We start from the raw sequence: 19,939 nt of genomic DNA, 5'->3' as shown, positions 1-19,939 counted from the left end.
TTCTGCCAAACGAGTCGGCGAACTTCAGGGTCTTTCATATGACATTGCCCATTCAAAGGGATGGTGAAAGGTAAGCTTCAGCTTCGTCCCTATTGCCAGGTCTCAGAATCTGGAGGTTTCAGATCCTAGATTTGGCTCTATCTGGATAACTAGTCTCCACCCTGTAATTGACAACCCAGATCATCTGTTACTTTGTCCAGTAAGATGTTTCAGGTGCTATCTCAAGAAAACAGCAGCAGCCCTACCCCGAGTGCCCTCACTCTTCGTCAGCACTGGCAGAAACAAGAAGAGGATCATGAAAAATGCCATTTCTGCTTGGATTCACAGGGTCAACCATGTTCTGAATCTCAATCTTCCTCCAACACATCAGCCCAGAGCGTATGATGTCAGGGGCATTGCTACATCCCTGGCCTTCAAAAGGAACTACTCTGTGGCGCAGGTTTTACAAGAGGTCGTTTGGAAACTTCGGTTTACTTTCACCGCCTACTACCGGCAAGACGTGACCCATAAGAACCTAGATACATTCTTTATCGGTGCTGTGGTGGCTTCACAACAGCTGGTTTACTCCTTATTTGGGCAAGTAGTAGATGGTTGAGGGCATTGATTTCCCAGTTTTAGTCTGAATGAATGAAAAGGAATGTCTGGCTCTTTTCCTTTCTTCATCCTCCCCTCTCTTGGGGAAATCAGCATCCTGGGTCCTCTGCACAAGCTGGCCTCAACCACTGCAGGTAAACTATTACTCTCTTGTGTAACCTAGTATTGTTCCAATACTGTTGCGACTCCATACTCTAGCGAAGTGGTATTGGGAATGTCATGGTCAACTCGGTTTTTCCTACAGACTCAGAATAATTTATACCTTGACAGTCACATTGCTAGTAACAACACACAGCTTGTGTAGGCCGCAGACCATGCTTAGCAAGGTTTAGCGAGGTGTTAAGGTTTTTTTATTTGTGCACTAACATACATAATATGGAAACCCCGGGTAAGGTCAAAAACCAGATTGGCAGGGACTTCCACCTTCGTAATGGGTCAGTCAACCGCTATAAATGATATTGGTTTGTATTCCAGTTACGGAATAAATGACAAATTTGGAGGTAATATGTATTTTTCGTAAAGAGACAAGCCTGTAGCTATTTATACATACTTTCCCACCAAACCCTTGTTCTCTAGTCTTGGGTAGTGCCATAGCCTCTGTGCCATGGTCTTCCACTATCTCTTGGGTTAGAGTTTTCTTGCTTGAGGGTACACTTGAGCACACTATTCTATCTAATTTCTCTTCCTCTTGTTTTGTTAAAGTTTTTATAGTTTAGGAAATATTTATTTAAATGTTATTACTGTTCTTAAAATATTTTATTTTTCCTGGTCCCTTTCCTCACTGGACTATTTTCCATATTAAGGCCCGTTGTCTTATAGCATCCTGCTTTTCCAACTACGTTTGTAGCTTAGCAAGTAATATTGATAATAATAACCCTGTCTCCCATCAAAGTCCTACCTCCAAGCAAAATGAAGCTCAGTCACAGGTATGTAAGATGAATAGCTAGCTACCCACCTCACCCCCTGCAATCTAGCGTAAACGGTAGTTAACCCTCGCTAAATTCTAATGGCTCGTTTTTTTAGCTTCTCCGAAAGTAATACCACTCTAAATAGCTACAGGTTTGTATCATTAGGAAAAATACAAATTGCTTCCAAATTTTTCATATTGAATACTAAACGTGGCTTCCTTCTTTTAATAAGTATTTGTACAACCTTCTAAAGTCGATTGATTTTTCTCTAAAATTACAGGGTTATGAACTGGTTAGCAATTGAAAGCTGTATATTACCTGCTTTACGCATATTACGAGCGCTTATAATGGTTGAGAACAAATTTGTGGACTCCCAGTATATACAAGAATTTATATCTGCTATTGTGGTGAGTTTTTTATATTTTGAAACATGTTTTTCTTTTTATGGTACATACATAACTTTTATGCCTACTTGTGCTTCATCCATAAATTTACAAATGCTCCTTGTTTTGACCGGATTTTTGGAGTTTATTGTTTATTCTATTTTTTTGTAAATTAAAATGTGGTTAGGCCAAAGTAATCCCAAACATGAATTTTACTTTAGTAGAACTTTGATTTGCATTTGTTTTTACTGTTGAAATTCATTATAAGTTTGTTCTTACTCGAATATAAACCGTCAACCTTTAACAGGATTATGACTTTAACGAAGCTGGAACAGTTGTTTAAGCTGTTAATGCGGGTAAACATAATTACCTGCTAGGTGACGGCTAGCGTCTGCCCACCCGACAGGTGAAGCAACCCTCATCTTGACTCTAGGTGCAGTGCTGCTCTGATATACTTCCCTGCATCTTTGATTTGGCTGATTAATGTTTTTATTTATTTCTCTTACCAGAATGTTTAAGTTGTTTGTTCTTGATGGTGACACCACAGACTGACTTGTCTTTGTCCTAGTAACCCTGGCTGTAATTGTGGCTTTTAATGCTGTAGTTTTTGCAGGGGCATGACAGCTTGCAGAGTTCCCCCTGTGACATGTGTTAAGGAGTGGCCTCCTCTTTAGTGAATGAACTTCTCAAAGACGATGAAAAAAGATAGAAGGGATTTAGTGTATTGGCATATGACTTGAGAATGCTTAAGCCAGTGCCGAAGAATCTCCCAGTCTTCAAGCGCCTGGTCTCCTTACGCTCCCCCACTGAGTAATCAGTCAATGTGTGACCGATCACCGAGTAGTTGGTCTTCATGTGTTAGGATACCACTCATCAGGACACTGACCCGGAATACCCCTCTTGTTCGGAAACGGAATGACGACCCCATGCGCTTCTACTTTTATGAGTCTCGGACTTCAATTTCTCTAGAGATTCCAACCCTCGGTCACCTGTTCCTCCCCGTCAATGACTGACATCACACCGCCTACTTTTGCACCTAGATTTTACTAGTCTTGTAGATCTAATATGCTGAGACCAGCCTGAGTCGTGAGGATTCTTCTCGGGCAGAACTGGTCTATATCCAGCAATCCTCTTGAGTGTAGAGATTATGCGTACTAGCAGGATCTTCCGACTCACTATCGTGACAGTGTTCTAGAAAAGGTGACACCAGGAGAGCTCTCTCACTGCATTTATGGCAATGAAAGTCATCACATTAGTGTGATCTACATTGAGCACTTCCTTCTCCAAGGACAGGCCTTCATGCTGTCATGTGCCACATTCTCCCTCCTATCCTTCAGAGACCAAAGTCCTGAGCTAGTGTTCTTTGGCCTTAGAGGGGAAGGGAACGCTAGGTCTTTCAACATTAGAATGTGAACAGTATTCTTTGGTTCATTCTTCCGCAGCAGAGTGCCAATTCGGTTACGTTCTTAGAGTGGTGCATGAATTCCTTTTCCCCCTTGTGGTAGGGGAGGAGTCTCGGGAGGTTATCGACTATTCTGCACCTGACTTTGGTCTGATGCTGGCAGAGACGGTCACGTATTTTGTTTCATCTGAGAATTTGTCTAACCCCAAGAAGACGAAGAAATACATTGACCTCATCCTCTCGGTCGCAAAGGCCATGACTTTCTTGGCACATAAGTTGGAAAACCAGTTGGAAAATTTGATCCTCATGGGAAGGGATGCGATGGTCTCCCGCACTCCTAAGCAGATGGGACAAGGAGCAACACTCGCTCTTAATAACAGAGCAGTACATGAGTCTGCGGCATCCTTAGAGCCGAAGTTCATCGATGCCACTGTTGGGTATTGGAGAAATGAATCATGACACATGTCCATCGAGAGTTTGTTTTTAAAGGCCCAACTATTCTTAAGCTTTCTTCAATACTACCCATGAAGTCAGTGCAGAAGAAATCGACGGTGAAACCCAGATCTCAATATAGTGTGGGTTTTATCAGGAAAATGCAGGTTTTTTACAATGCTGGTTTCATATATATTTTCTATTTCCTTATTGATTCTTTACCTTTACTATTTAAATTAGTATTCTGTGCCCTCAGTTTCTTTTGTATTTCAGCTATGTCTACTTATAAGCCTTGATAGATTAAGAGAAAAATATGAAAACTAGTTGAGCAGCCATGAAAGTCTCCTACTTTAGTAAAAGATACTTTTCAGAAAACAATTTTGAGTACAGTCTGTACCAGTGTTGCAGTCCCCTATTTTAAGGTTTAAATCAGACCATGACCAAGTATATAGTATATGGTGATTAAGATTTCTTTAGCTTAGGCCTACTATGAAAAGTTTGGGAAACATTAAAGAGAAACCACAAAGCCAAATTCCTATTGCACATGATAAAACTTATTGAGCTTGAAATGCATTCGTTTTCTAAGTTCTCTTTTCTTTTTTCTAGTTCAATACAGTTAACTGTGCCTATTTTTATTTCTTTATTGAAACATTTATTGCATTGACCTGTTCTATACTGTCAGTCCTCCATATTCGCGGTTTCTTTCTTCGCGATACAGAGAACTGTATAAACTATAAAATAAAAGAATCTCATTCGCAGTTTGGCGAGAGTACTTTCACGGCCCAGACATTTCAAACTGACCACACTCCTTAGCACCCAACATGCTTTGCGTCATTTCCTACACAGCACATTACCCCATCACTCCTTCACAAGGCCTCAGCCTTGCATCGTTTCTCCTCGCGTTTGCATCTCCTGCTTTGGTCTTTTGTTTGTAGTATCACGTTGTGATGTAAAAATCTCTACATATCCAGTGTGCTTATAGTGATTTTATTATAAAATGGGATATGTACTAAACATTATGCTACCCCTTGCGCCAAACAGTCAACGGCTTAAAGAGTTGCACTTTACTTCAAATTCACTGTTTAAAACTTTGTAAGTAAATTGTTAGTGGTGCTGTACTGATACTTTTTATTCTAATTTTTATTGTATTAAGTATATTTTTGGGCTCGAGCCATGTCGTCCTGATGGAAGTTCCTTCTGGCAACTTCTATAGTATAATATTTCTGCGATTGATATTACAAGAGAATTACTGTCAGGTATCATGGGGTTCCAACCCCCGGACACGACTATCCGAAGCTATCGTGTATAATCAGGGACGTATCCTAAGCTAACCATAGATATCTGCACCCCAAACAGACCTTACCCAGTCTAATCCACTAAGGGGAAGGATAAAGAAGGAGCCGTTACACATCCTATCACCTTCGAGTGCCCCTATACGTTCCTGCTTCACATTCCCAGCTGATGGCTATTATTATTATTATTATTATTATTATTATTATTATTATTATTATTATTATTAGCCAAGCTACAACCTTAGCTGGAAAAGCAAGTTGCTATAAGCCCAAGGGCTCCAATAGGGAAAAATAGCCCAGTGAGGAAAGGAAATAAGGAAATAAATAAATGATGAGAATAAATCAACAATAAATCATTCTAAACGCAGTAACAACGCCAAAACAGATATGTCCTATATAAACTATTAACAATGTCTAAAACAGATACGTCATATATAAACTATGAAAAGACTCATGTCAGCCTGGTCAACATAAAAACATTTGCGCCAACTTTGAACTTTTGAAGTTCTACTGATTCAACTACCTGATTAGGAAGATCATTCCACAACTTGGTAACAGCTGGAATAAAACTTCTAGAATACTGTGTAGTATTGAGCCTCATAATGGAGAAGGCCTGGCTATTAGAATTAACTGCCTGCCTTGTATTACAAACAGGATAGAATTGTCCAGGGAGATCTGAATGTAAAGGATGGTCAGAGTTCAGTTCGGTTGATTTTTTGGTGCGTTTTTTTTCGCGAACTTTGATGATTAGTTTTGTGAATTGGCTTCCTCTTTTTTTGCAAAAGTTGAGTATCTACCTCTCTTTAGCTTTGTTTATGCTAATTTTGATTTTGGCTCCCTTCGGGGACTTAGTTTTAAGCATTTGGTTAGAGTGAGCTAGAGCGCTTCGAGTCCTGCTTATTTGTCGTGTTTAATTAAATTTTTGGGTAAGTTTCACGTTAGCTAGTTTTGGTTTAGCAGTACGATGCTAAGGACTCAATTTTATATATAATTCCATTAAAATTTATTATTTTAGTCTTTTTGTGAATTCGTATCAGTTTCGGTTAGCTTAACCTAGAGTTGGTAGTTTTATTGGGGCTCCTGGCCATTGTGCTACAAACGTCATCCCCTTTGCGAAGGGTAAGCTCATTTTTCTTGTTCAGTTGGTTCGCTGACTCTCTAATGCCACAATCGTCAGAGTTTCTCGGGGCTAAGAAGGCAATGTTTTAGAGATCTCCTCTGCTAAGGGTGAGCTCATTTTTCCTTGTTCAGTTGGGTCGCTGACTGGCTATGCCTTTTCTTTAGTTTCTGAGTTTTTTCTTTAGTTGTTGAGTGTCTTCTTTCGTCTTGTGGTATCTGGCCAGGCCTATACTTTTACGGCAGGTCCGTCAGGCCATCGGGCTACATAAGCTCTATAGTTTGTTTACGGTATACTTTTCGAGTTCCCCTTTGCGAAGGGTGAGCCTTTTTTCCTGTCGGTGCGCTGAAAGTTGTGGTTATGCCGTATTCTAACCTTGTAAATATTTTGGTCTTACCTTATCGAGGTGGTTTTCCCCATTACTGATATTAAACTTAAATATATTATTGTGTTTTTACAATTGTTTGAAGGCCTAGCCCTTCAGGGTTCTGGCCTATTAACCCGACAGCATTCTCCTTTATAAAGAGAGTCGTCAGTCTGTCGGCAATGCCGCTACTTATGGCTTCGTCGTCTGCGATGGCATTTCCTTTTCTAAGGCATAGTCCTTCGGGGTTCTGGCCTTTTAACCCGGCAGCATTCTTCTTTATAAAGAGAGTTGTCAGACTGTCGGCAATGCTGATACTTACGACCTCGTTGTCTCCGATGGCATTCCTTTTCCGGGCCATTTTATAGTGATACATCAATATGTTATTGATATGGCCTATACTGCCCCACTTTTTGTTACGACATGATATTTGATACAAATTATCATCGTTTATATTGCAGTCTTTACCGACACTCGTAACTGGCGGCAGTTCTCGCTCAGTCTTGGGTATGATTAATGTGCCCCTGATTTATGAATAGCCTTAGGAGTTGACGACGCCGTTACCTATCTGTGCCGTTAATGACAGCATGGATATGATGTTATGATGGCATATAATTTATGAGTATAAACCTCAAGTGCCACAAAGACCTTACTTCTACGACTTGCGAGGTATCTTTATGCTAGTCAGTTTTGGAGTTCTCTTTTGCGAAAGATTCTCATTAACTAGACTTTAGATTTAACTATTGTATTTAGTTAATTATTTCCATCACTTTATTCAGATCCTTTGAGGATGTGGATTGGATTATGCATCTTACAAGTGGGATTCTATTACGATCTCCCTTGTTAGATTTTGGTTTAAAGAATAGCCTACTATTTTATCTTTGATTGCTCCAATTATCTATGCGTTGATATATTTTGTAAGGTGACTCCGTTACCTTCCTATTAGCCCTTTCTCTGCGGAGCGAGTAGGTTATTGTTTTTGAGGAGTATTCTTGTTCCTTCTTTTATCTGCACGATATTCAAATGATAAAGGGGACAATTTCAGTTGGCTTTACTTCTAATCTATGCCACTATAGGAGTCTGAATGGTGTGGCCTCTTTTCCCCTTTGATCCAAAATTGTAATTACACATTTTGGGATTTAACTTCCCAATTTTTTGACTGAAATTTTGAATGATACTAACCCATTCCTTTCAGTGTGGTGATCTAAAGAGACTAAGTTACTCATGGTCGTTTTTGCTCTTTACAGGCGGAATCTTCGAAGCAGATACATTGTTGAGTTCCGATCTGTGCCAGGACCGTGAAATATCCCTGTGGTCATGATACCTGCAGGATACATGCTCAATGCAGGAGAACGGTTTCACTCTCCTATTGGGGCCCTCAGCACTGCAGTGTGTGTAAGGACTTACATTATTCTGGATGGATATTGGAGGGTGTTCTTCCACAAAAAGAATGCTGTGCCGAAGGCTCCTTATCTTCCTTCTGTAGCTTGGAAGGATATTCTTTTTCCGAATGTAGTCCCGGACTCGGTTTTGGGGTATGCTCGACCTAGACCCATTTCTACCATTCGGTTCCATGTTGATGAAACTTGAAGTTTTTCGAGCCTTGACTTGGACAATTTATCCTCGGTTTTATCTTTATCTCTGGATAGAGAATCGGCTCTCCTGCCAGTAGTATATTCGGTTGAACTCCTCCCTCATGTGGATTATTTTTACTTGTCCGAATTGGACGAGGTTAGTGTGACTTCCATGAGAGACTCAGTGCGTTCCATTAATTCAACTGCTGTCACTACAGTGGCTGGTCTATCAACTGTTATGACTACGCCTTTCTTTTCAGGGACGCCTCTGGTTTCTGTCCCTCCTCCTTCCCTGGTCGAGCCGGGCGAACAAACACTTCCTACATTCTCATCTAACTTGGAAAATAGGTCCCTGTTGGAAAACATGAAGGCCTATATGGAAGGGACCCAAGAATGCCAAAGAAGGATGGGTGAAGCCTTACTGCAGGAGATTAAGGCTTTGAAATTTCCAGAGAATCCTTCTAAGTCTAATGTTTTGACTTCTCAGCTTCCCTCTTAAACGCAACAGAGCCTGTGGAGGTATCCGGGTCATGCAGTGCTTTCAGAGGGTATTTTTCATATTGGAGAGGGACTAGGCTCTAGTCCGGTTGCTGATCTGGAATTTTATCCAGAGATAGGGGCCTACCCCTTTTGCTATGTTAGGTTAGCTGAAGGTGGCCCGTGGGGACGACACTATCCCTAAGAAACGATTCTTCTAGTTCACACCAGAGTGTGGCATCTGGTAGTGAAGGACATAAAGACAGTAGGGTGTATTAGCACACAATTAGGTGCTTTTACTGAAAGGTTGGCCACTTTTATAGTGCCCAACACAATGGTTTTTCCCTTTGCTTCGAAAGCCTTTTTGGCTGTGGAAAAGTCCTTCAAGGAGGGTAAGTCTCTTCCTGTCTTGGAAGAAGGGGAACCTGTGTCACTTATTCTTTCCCTTGACACTGAACACTGGTTGGATATACAGTCTACTTTTGCTGAAGGGAAATTAGATAAGGATATAGCCCGCCGGCAGTTAATGAAAGACTGCCGAGATTTCTGGCACACCTACTTAGGGCGGAATTGGAAGCTAGGGAGAGACTATCAGCTTCGATGTCTCTAAAGTGCTTTGTAGAGATGATGATTGGTAATCTGTTGATGCCCCTGTCTTTTCGCTTTTGGCCAAGATGCACGTGGCTACTTTTATGAAGGATCTTGTTTTTACTTTTTTCAGGCTCGAAGAGTCTGCAGGAAGCATGTTTTAGCTTCCGCGATCATTCGTCTTGAACCGAAGCGTTTTATTGACACCTGTATTTGGGGTAAAGATCTTTTTCCACAGAATTTAGTAAGGAGATCTTCGATAAAGTAGCAGCAGAACATGAAAGTCTTTTCCAGAGATGGGGAAGATGTCAAAAAAGGGAATATATTCCTGAGGTTGGCCCTCGACCTAAAAGGGTCCATACACCAACATACCTTAGGAGGCCCTCCATCTCTGCTTCAGGTAGTGTTTTGCAGAATCTTTTCACTGTTCCTCACCCAGTGACTTTGCGGTCCCCAGCATTTAATCCTGGATTTGAACAAGGGACCTCGTCCTTTCGTCCCCCCAAGGCTGTAAGAGGGGGTAGAGGTTGGTCTGACAGAGGTCGTAGGCCAAGGAGTCGGGGTCTCCGAAGTAACTGGGGAACTAAGGGCACACATCCTCAACCAAGCAAGGAGGATACTCCAAGAAGGGGAAGACTGAAATGGTTCAAGGACAGATGGCTGTTGAGTCTTTGACCACAAAGCGTGATTTCTAGCGGTTTGGGCTGGAAATGGAAGAGACAAACCCCGAGGAACAAGAGATTTTTCCAGAAATCAACAACATATCTGGTACAATATGTGCAGGACCTTTTGGGAAGAGAGTTATCCGTTGCACGAAATCTATGAGATTTCGAGGTCGTCTATTCTGCGTGGCAAAGAAAAGTTTCGAAAATTTCTCAAACTATTCTTGACTTGTCCCATCTAATTCTATTTGTTTTTTGTTACAAGTTTTGGAGGCTGACTATTTTGCAGATAAGGACCTTACTACCTCGGTGGGTTTACACTGTCTCTATAAATCTTACCGAAGCTTATTGGAATCTTCCGATAGGTCGACGCTTTTCGCCCTACCTTAATTTCAGACTAGAGAGAAAGGCTTATATATTCAGAGCTATGCCATTCGAGCTCCCTCAGCTAGGGAATGCACGGAAGCAACATATCACGTGACAAGATTCCTCCAATATCTTGGATTCCAAATAAACTTCCAGAAGTCAAGGTTGAACCCGGATCAAGGGTTTCTTTGGTTAGGGATTCGTTGGAATCTAAAGACTCATGCCCTCTCTATGCCTGCTGCCAAGAGGAAGAAAATAGCCCAGTCAGTTCTGTCTTTATCTACTTGAGAAAGACCACCAGACGTTATCAGGAAAGGGTTCTGGGCTTATTTCAGTACGTTTCTATAACGAACCCTCTCATCAAGGTCACTCAAAGATCCAAGCAGGGTTTAGATGAAAGGAGCTTCCACAGCTCCCCGCGATCATCAGAAGACGAACCCGGAGTTGCTGCGACGGCAACTCCGTTGGTGGTCACTTGCCAGGAGTTTTTCCAAGACGGTTCCGTTGCACATTCCTCTTCCTACAGTGTTTCTACCTACGGACGCCTCATTGGACGGTTGGGGGGAGGTCATACTCCTCTCAAGAAAGTGCAAGGTTGTTGGTCCCAGAGTTTCAAGCAATTCCACTTCAATATTCTGGAGACCATGGTAGTCTTCTTATCCCTGCAAAGTCTACATTTACAAAACAACATTAATTTCCGTCTTGTATTAGACAGCAGAGTAATAGTTCATTGCATTGACAGGCAAGGGTCAAGATCTCCCCAAATAAACCATGTAATGGTTGACATTTTTTCATTGGCTGAGAGGAAGCGATGATTTCTGTCTGCATCTCACCTCACGGAATCCTGAATGAGATGGCAGACTCTCTATCTCGAACATATCCACTAGAGACAGAATGGTCTCTAGATGAATCATTCCCTTTCATGCAGGAGGTAGTTCTAGGTCTTCCAGTGGACTTGTTTGCAATGAGCCTCAACAAGACACTTCCTAATTATGTGGCACCATATGTATATCTAGAGGTGATAGGCATGGATGTGTTATTCATGAATTGGAATCATTGGGAGAAGAATAATGTATTCCTACCCTTCAATCTTCTCTTGAAGGTGTTAGACGAGTTCTGATTGTCAGGTGGACAGCAGCCCTGGTTGCCCGTCTTTGGCCAACGAGCAACTGGTATCCTTTGGTGACATGATGAACTCCAGGCTGGTACCTCTACCCAACCCGAGTCTGTCTCAAGAAGTACAGAGGAAAACTGTCTTCGCTTCATCCTAATAACAATTTTCCGCAAATTGGCATTTGCGGAAAATTGTAGAACTTCCACTACTTTGAATTGGTATGAAACTTCGTGGAAGAATTGGGTTCGACATGTATAAGTTAAAAATCCATCTTCTAAATCTATGGATTTTTGTTTAGGCTTTCTGATCGACTTACATGCGAAAGATTTAGCATCCTCCACGATTGCGTCGAGTTGGCCCGAGCTGGACCCATTTTATATGCTTTTGACATAGATTTTAACACTGTCTTCTTCGCCACGATTCCAAAAGTTTGCGGCAGGTTGAGACCAGCAGTCCTGCTGAGGCCGATCTCCTGGTTATTGGATAAAGTTTTATAACTAGCTTCGGAAATTGACAATCAAACAGTGTCTTTCCGAGTTTTGTCTCAGAGTTATTTTTATTTTTGCTATGGCTTCTGGTGTTCTGATTAATGGAGTTATGGCTCTCTTTAGAGATGAGGGTCACATAGAATTTACAGACAATGGTGAAGTTAATTTATACCCTGATCCTACCCTTTGGCTAAGATAAGCTACCATCTAAACATTGGGGACCATGAACAATAGTTCCCCTCGAAAGTGATCTCACCCCGTGTCCAGTACAGTGTTTAAAGACATATCTGGACAGGACAAAGAAGGTTAAAACCGACCAATTCTTTAGGGGTGAGACGATCAGTTTAAAGTTGTCTTTGAAACAACTGAGAGCAGTATAGGCTTATTTCCTTTGAAGAGCAGACACCGCTAGCATACTGTTGGGTCATGACCCTAGAAAAGTGGAATCATCTCTGAACTCCATTCAGTATATGTCATTCGAAGCTTTACAAGCTTATCCTGGTTGGAAGTCCACCAGGGTGTTCTTCAAGCATTATATGAAGCAATTAGATGAAGTTCGTCATTTTGTGGTGCAGCAGGTAATGTTATAAAACCTGCTGCAACGGCGTAGCCCTCAAGTGCCTGTTGGTTGCTTCATGATCTACATTAAACAATTTCAAATATTTTAGAATTCAGGATTCAATTTGGTTTCTCTGAATTTAATAATTGTACCTACGCAGGCATACTATTCCTATTTTAGAACCGAGTTTAATATAATTCAGTTTCTTTGGTGGAGTTTGACACTGTATTTTGCATTTAGCCATATACATGTACCGCTATATTCTTTTATCTTAAGATCTCCTTTTTCAGGAGTTCGGGGATATATCATCTCGTCTCCCCTCATGATTACTTAGGTAAAGAATTTTATTGGGAATATATTTTGGTAGTACACTGGTAGATCTCAATGCTGTTCATATATACTGTATTAAAATTTGCTCAAATAGATGGTCTAATGAACATGATATAGTGTTGGATGATTTTTTTGCTAGACTTAATTTCTAGTAGAATTAAACCTAGCACACTATAGTCAATTTCTACCAATGCTGCACATTAAGAATCTATTTAACGATGAGTATTAGTTCTTCAATGATTACTCACTACGCTCATGATATTGGTAATATGTGTCCTTCACAACTGATACAGGGAGTGTTCTTCACCACAGGGATGGTGGATAGAGGGTCATAGATCCTTCCTCTTAAAACACTTCCATATTTACCAAATCAAGTTAATTTTGGATTCTTTTTAAGGTAGAAATTTATGATTATACTTCATCATATAAGTGGTGAGCCCCCATTTATGGCAGGTTTTTTCCATGAAAAAGCCACACACCGAGTATAAAAAATTCTCTGATACGCTTCCAGCAAGACGACATGGCTCAAGCCCAAAAAAGGGATTTTGACGTAGGAAAAATTGAATATTGGGGGAGATAGCCATGTCGTCCTGATGGCCCACCCGTTATGTCCTACTTTTCCCCGCCCCTTTGCTTGTTGGAGGCTTCTATTTCACAGTAGCTCAGCTCTGACGTGGAATGAGGAGCAGGAACAAATAGGGGCACTCAAAGGTGATAGGAGGTGTAGCGGCTCATTATTTTTCCTTCCCCTTAGTGGATTAGACTGGGTAAGGTCTGTTTGGGGTGCAGATATTTATGGTTATCTTAGGATACGTCCCGGATTATACACGATATCTTCGTATAGTCGTGTCCGGGGGTTGGAACCCCATGATACCTGACGGTAATTCTCTTGTAATATCAATCGCAGAAATATTATACTGTAGAAGTTGCCAGAAGGAACTTCCATCAAGACGACATGGCTACCTCACCCAAAAATAGATTTTTCCTACGTCAAAATCCCTTTCATTGTGTAATACTACAATGTTATTGTTATATTAGCTACTGTACTATACTGTATACGAAATACCCTTATTTATATTAGTAATGTCGATATAGGCTATGAGTATAGTAACTTTCAATGACATGAGTCGACCTGTCAAAAACACCATATGTAGGTATAAGTGTGGCAATGACTCATGTGTAACTTGGTCTTAAAGTGTACATAGTACACATGTTTACATGTACTGTACACTTGTTGAATGTGTTCATTCATCAATATAATACTTATATTGTGACAGAAACCAAGTAAAAGCTATTTTTTCCTGCGTAGATACAAACCCTCCGCTATTTATAGGGGTATACTTTTGGGTTAGCTGTAATACGAGCCATGACAATTTTAGTCAGGGATAACTACCCCATTCGCTAGTTAGTGGGTGGGGGGTGGGGTAGACTGGCTACCCCACTCACTCACACCTCTCGGCTGATTAAGCACTTTACTTATTGGCTCGGTAGAGAATGAACATGCTGCCGTTCTCTCCCGCAAAGACTGGCCTTGATAGTTTTTGTTTCATTTTTTTTTTCTTGTGTGTTTCCATGCATCTTATAGATATATATGCGTGTATATATGTATAAATGGATATATACTTTTATGTTGTTAAATACTTGTAACTTTAATTACTGTTGACAACGTATCTGGCGATCTCCGCTGTAAGGGAGTCGTCATTGTTTTGATACTACTCCCCTACCTTAAACCCTCCCCTGCGTGGGTGGTTGGCAGGTCTTCAACACTCCTGTGTGTTTGTTTCATTACTTGAGTTAAAGTTTTAAGAGTTCAGCTCCCTTTCGAGGAATTCTCTTACAAGGAAGGTGATTTATTCCCTGAATAGTTCATGTTGTGCAGCGAAGTTATGAATTGTAATTAATCACAACTTTTATTTTCTTTTCTACAGATAGCAGCGACGTAAATAACAAGGCCGATGACTTCGGCCTCTCTGTTCATTATCCTGCGCTTCATGGGGCAGCTCGTGAGCTGCCCACGTTACGAAGTAGCACTCGTTGTCAACGTTCAGCTTGAACAAGGCTTGTTGATGGGAAGCATAGTTTGCTGCCAGAAAGTTTGCCTCCAGGGGTAGAGAACCTCCCCATACGAGGGAGTGTTAACCTTCCCTGGAGTTGGGCTGCCCCACATTCCGAGAGCTTCCCCACTTCAGCCACTCAGCAACCTTCCCTCTTTCGGGAAGAATTGCAGACAGCTCGACAAGTTTTGCTTCCGCTATTGTCACCGAAGACTGTGCTTCTTCCCCATGAGCTGGAGAAGAGCAAATCGAAGGCTTGTTCCTCCTTCGAGGGGAACTTCTCCCTCTCATTCGCGAGAGAGATTGTTATGCTTATGCTTTATTCCCATTGAGCTGGGAGAAAGCTTGTCTTAGGTGAAGTCCTCCTTCGGGAGGACTTCTCTCTCGTTCGCGAGAGAAAGATTATTACGCCTACACTTTTTTCCCATAGAGCTGGGAGAAAGCTTGTTTGTTCCGTAACTGAAATACAAACCACGCTATTTACATGGGGTAATTACTTCGGCGTAGCTGAATGACGAGCCATAAGAATTTTAACGAGGGTTTACTACTCCGCCGCTAGTTAGCGGGGGGTAGGGAGGGACCTTTATGTCGGCGGTCGACACCAATCCCCACACCTTGTGTCCTCACTGTAGGGGCCAACGGTGTGATAGCGGTAATGTGTATATCGAATGTAGGGAGTGGTCTACCTCCCAGTGGGAGAGGTTTGTCCGGCGCCGGAAGAAAAGTCCAAAAGGGATCTTTCTCCTTCAGAGGCTTCTTTGAAGAGAGAAAATTCCGGGACTTCTTCTTCCGTAGCCCTTTCGTCCTCCGAAGCTCCCCCCCGAGCGGTCTCTTCCGAAAGGCCGGCGAGGGGTAGCGTAGACCGTACTGCTGTTGACCGATCCCGGGGTGCGGAAGAAGTAGTTGCCTCCTATAGCGAGGCGGCTGCCCCTCCTCCCCCTTGGGCTTCCGTGGGGCTGCAGGGTTCGCCCTCCAGGGAAGCCCTGTTTGACATGATCAAACTTGGTGCAGCTGTCAAACAATCGCCAACTAGTGCAGGGATTAGATCCTCTGTCTGTTGTTGACGTTGTTGTGACGGAGACATCTCGTGGGTCTAGTCAAACCCCCGTTCCTGTTGCTGAGGTAGCTGAAGGCTTAGATTCCCCCTCCGAACACCTTTCGAGAGAGGATCTAAGTCCTACGATCTCTCCTGCCGGTGATTCTCCCCCACGGGGGAGTTGACTCACAGAGACTCCTCTTCGGAGGCCCTATGATGGTCAGCCTGCTGACCCCACGGCCCTTTGTGGGCGTATAAGGCGGAAGGCTCGTCCTCCCCTTCGCCGTAGAGGCCTTCCTTCCCCTCATAAGGGAGTTAGGAGGCGCCTCTTCGGCTCGTCGTCACCACAATCCTCTGCGGAAGAGACAACTCGCTGTTCGCCGACCCTGCCAGCTACCACCTTAGACCCCTCCGGGGATCGTTCGCGATCGCCTTCGGATGATGGTTGTCCTTCAGGACCCTGTGACCAGTCTCCCTCCAGACCTGCTGACCTGCCGTCACCTTTCGACGATCTGATGCGCGGATCCTGCCACTGCGCAGGCACCGGGCCCTTCGGGGCTTAAGGGCCTTGAGCGCAAATCTGGGCCTCTTGCCCTCAAGCGCCAGGTTCAACCTGCGCGCCCTCATGCTGCTGCTGCTGCTGTTCCAGTCTTAGCGCCACAGCGCTCACCTGCGCGCATGCGCGCCCATGTTCCTGTTACGCGCCAGGGTTCCCCTGCACGCCCACATCCTTCTGCGCCCCGGCGCCCGCCAGCAGTTCCTGATCCAGTGCGCTAGCGCCCACCTGCGCCCCAGCGTTCCCCGGTTCCTGCCTCGTCGCGTGCAGTTCAAGAGGCTCCTACGTTAGCGCACAGGCGCTCACAGGTACCTCTGGACTCGCAGCGCCCGTCTGGAGTTAGGCGCGAAGCGCGCCCATCACGTGCAGTTCCAGTTACAGCGCACACGCGCCAGCGCGCTTCTACATCACAGCGCGCAGTCCAAGAGGTGCCTAAGCTAGCACACGGGCGCTCACAGGCACCCCTGGACTCTCCTTCCAGACCGCGCGATGCTGCACGCGTTCCAGCCGTGCACGACGCACCGGTTGTGCGCCAGGTTCCAGTTCTCAAGGCGCCTCATGCAACCCTCCAGCGCACACCCGTGCATCCCAATCCAACCGCGCGCCCTGCTCGCCCACCGCAGCAGTGCACACCAGCGCGCCCACGATCCCCTGCGCGCCCAGCGTGCCCACAGGATAATATGCCTGTTCTCTTGGATCAGCGCCCACCTACGCTCCAACGCATGAACCCACCCTCGCGCTATCCTGAACCGGCGCTCTCGTGCCCTCGCCCGGTTCTTCCGGATACGCGCCCATGCGCCACTGCCCTCTCGCGCCCGTCAGTGCCGCATCAGGATGCTGTGTGCCCTCGTATTCGGCCTCCTCACGTTCCAGCTCCTGCGCGCCACACGCCCTCGCCATCTCCTAGGTGCGATCGCGCCCACGCGCCCGCTCCATCTCCTGCGCCTCCCCGCGCCATCGTGCCCACGCGCCTGTGGCCTCACCTACGCGCCACCGCAACCTCTCATGCCCGCTCCACCAACCTCTCATGCCCACGCGAGATTCCTGTGACACGCGATCTTTTCGCGCGCGATCCTGGTCATGGCCCATCGCGCGACCTCCAGCGCAAGCGTCGCCAGGCGGATAGGTCATCGTCTCGTTCCCCTCCCCGCAAGCGCAGAACAGCGCACTCGCCGGAGGAGGGGCGGTTCCCGGACAGGTCTAAGGACTCTTTTGTTTCAGTTTCTCAAGCGAACCCGCATTTGTTGACTCCTTTAAGGGATCGAACGATCTTCCCTTCAGAGGGAGTATCTGACAGCGCGACTATCAGCCAGCAGCCCTGGTTCGGGACCCTGGTCAGAGCTCTTGTGCAGGCGATGAAGCCCGTCCTCTCTGACATGGGTCACAAATCAGCGGCGGCTTCCTCCCCCCTGAAGAGGAAGAGAGGAGTCCCTCCCGCGGAAACATCTCCAAGGACTATTCTGTCTCCTCGCAGATCCTTGCGCAAGGCTCCTCCCCCCCCCAGACTTTCCCTCCCCTGCAGATGAGGATTACCCATCCTCGGGAGAGTCGGACAAGCCGGACCGTTCCCCCATCGCACCAATGGGGGAAACTCCGCCTCTCCCTGAGAAGACTTCTCGTCCAGGGGTGGAAAAGAGCCTGCACCCATCGTTACTCGAGTCCTGTATCCCTCCCAGGAGGGAACCGAAGGACTCTAAGACGATCCCCAAGTCATCAACAAGGATTAGACAGGAGCCATCTAGACCTTCCGAGGATGTCTACGTGTCCCCCCGGGAAGAGCCACTGGGGACAGGAGACTTTGCTGCCAGTCCTTCAGGAGGAGAGCACCAAGAGTCAGAACACGCGTTCTGGCAAGTCCTGACCCTCATGAGGAACCTCAACGTGATCCCAAACCCAGATATTCCTCCTCGTGAGGGTAAGGACACGGTCTTGGACCATGTCTACGGCACCCAGAAACCCTCTAGGGCCAGTGCAGCTTTGCCCTGGTCTCAGGGGATGAAGAGTGCCAGGGACAAGGTCAAGGGCCAGCTCTCTGAGCTTGCCTCCTCCAGCAGATCCAGCGCCGGTAACAAGCTCCTCCCTCCTCCTCGAGTCCATCAGAGGAGGTACTTTGAGATCCTTGAAGAGTCTTGTTTGGGTCTTCTTATTCACCACTCCGTGGAAGAACTCACTGGGGGAGTCCCTCTGGAGAGACTCTCCAACCGGCACTTGTCCTACTCAGCTACTGAGATCCTAAGCCAGGAGAAGGTCGCTAAGTGTGCTATGCAGGCAACTTCGTAGCCTGACATCTGGCTGGGGTCTCTGGGCATCCTGGTGCGGTCTGAGGACCTCTTCAAAGAAAGCACCCGGAAGGCACTGGAGACTTTCTTGCTCTCAGGCACGCGGACCATCGAGTTTCTGGCCCATCAAGTCTCGAGCTTGTGGGCCAATACGATTCTCAAACGACGGGAGGCTGTGGCTGGGAGATTCCACCAGAAGGTTCCCAGTTTGGATGTTAGCAGGCTCAGACACACTTCCGTCCTCGGTAAGAGTTTGTTTGAGCCTAAGAGTTCCGGACACAACTCTAAGTCAAGCTACGCTTGTATGCTTGTCATGCTCACAGTTCGGTGTTACTACTCCGTACTAGACTTATGCTTATTACTCATCCAACAATAGATTGAAGATACGTCTCAATCTCTTCTTGGGGTTGGTTGGTTGCGTTCGGTAATTACCGTACAGTGTCCTGTCCGGAAGGCGTTCTCTATGCAGATTCGCTCTTATAACATAAGCTGTACTGATTAACTGCTTTACCGTTTGGTATCGGTGTTATTCGGCCAACCACACAAGATTGGTGGCAGTTGGAGAGAGGACAGGCTGTTCCCTTTCATTGCAAGAACGTGCAAATAGTTAAAGTCTCAACATCACCTCGAGATGTGTTTATTGCTATGCAATCCCCCTTTCCCCACCGCTGGACGAACCGCGGAGGGTGGGTGGCAGACGAGAGCTTCTGCAAAGAGGCCTATCTTCTTGTCTCCCCTCTGGATATGATGCTCTCTTTAATGCATCAAAAGAGGGGGACGGGTTGCATATGCCACACCATTCCATCCTCATCCGTTGGCCCAATTCAGAAAGGTAACAGCATTCACCTTTCTTAGAGAACCATCTGTCAGTGCGAAGCCTCAGATGGACAGAGGACAACTAGTTGCCCCCATCTGCTCCCATCATTCCTGGTACAGGAATGTGCTTGCAGATAATCTGAACAGGACCACTCAGATAGTGGGCTCCTAGTGTCTTTGAATCATCTTGTATCCAATAAAGTCTTAACTTTGTGAGGTCCCCAACTGTGGTTATGCTCGCAACGCCCCAGAAGTTCAGGCTCCCACTCGACCATTCCCCAGTCCCGGAACACCAGGCTCTTGAACAAGATGTATTCCAAGATTGGTGGGGCAGCCTAGAGGTGTGTTTTTTTCCCCCATTCAGTCTGGTGAGAGTCCTCAACCAAACCAGGATAAGCAAGATCTTATCAATGACTCCAATAGCTTCTCAATGGCATCCCGCAGAATGGTTCCTGGACCTTCTGCAGCTCCCGACGGAGTTCCAAGGGATCTTCCTCCACGACACGATCTTCCAAGCAGCCACATACTAACACTTTCCTTAGCCGTAG

At 45.1% G+C, this 19,939-nt stretch overlaps 1 protein-coding gene across 2 annotated transcripts in view; it reads left to right on the top strand.

Annotated features, from left to right (window-relative positions):
• LOC137650062 (protein CIP2A-like) overlaps positions 1-19,939 on the top strand; it is a 309,476-nt gene that overhangs the window by 187,568 nt on the left and 101,969 nt on the right. For both annotated transcript variants that reach the window (XM_068383107.1, XM_068383108.1), the window contains exon 9: positions 1,783-1,909. In XM_068383107.1, coding sequence (XP_068239208.1) covers positions 1,783-1,909 — 127 coding nt within the window. The remainder of the gene's footprint in view (positions 1-1,782; positions 1,910-19,939) is intronic.

Source organism: Palaemon carinicauda, chromosome 11 (assembly GCF_036898095.1).
Source record: "Palaemon carinicauda isolate YSFRI2023 chromosome 11, ASM3689809v2, whole genome shotgun sequence".
Taxonomy (NCBI): Eukaryota; Metazoa; Arthropoda; class Malacostraca; order Decapoda; family Palaemonidae; genus Palaemon; species Palaemon carinicauda.
The sequence above is the reverse complement of the archived record's forward strand: the minus strand, read 5'-3'. Positions and strand labels throughout refer to the sequence as shown.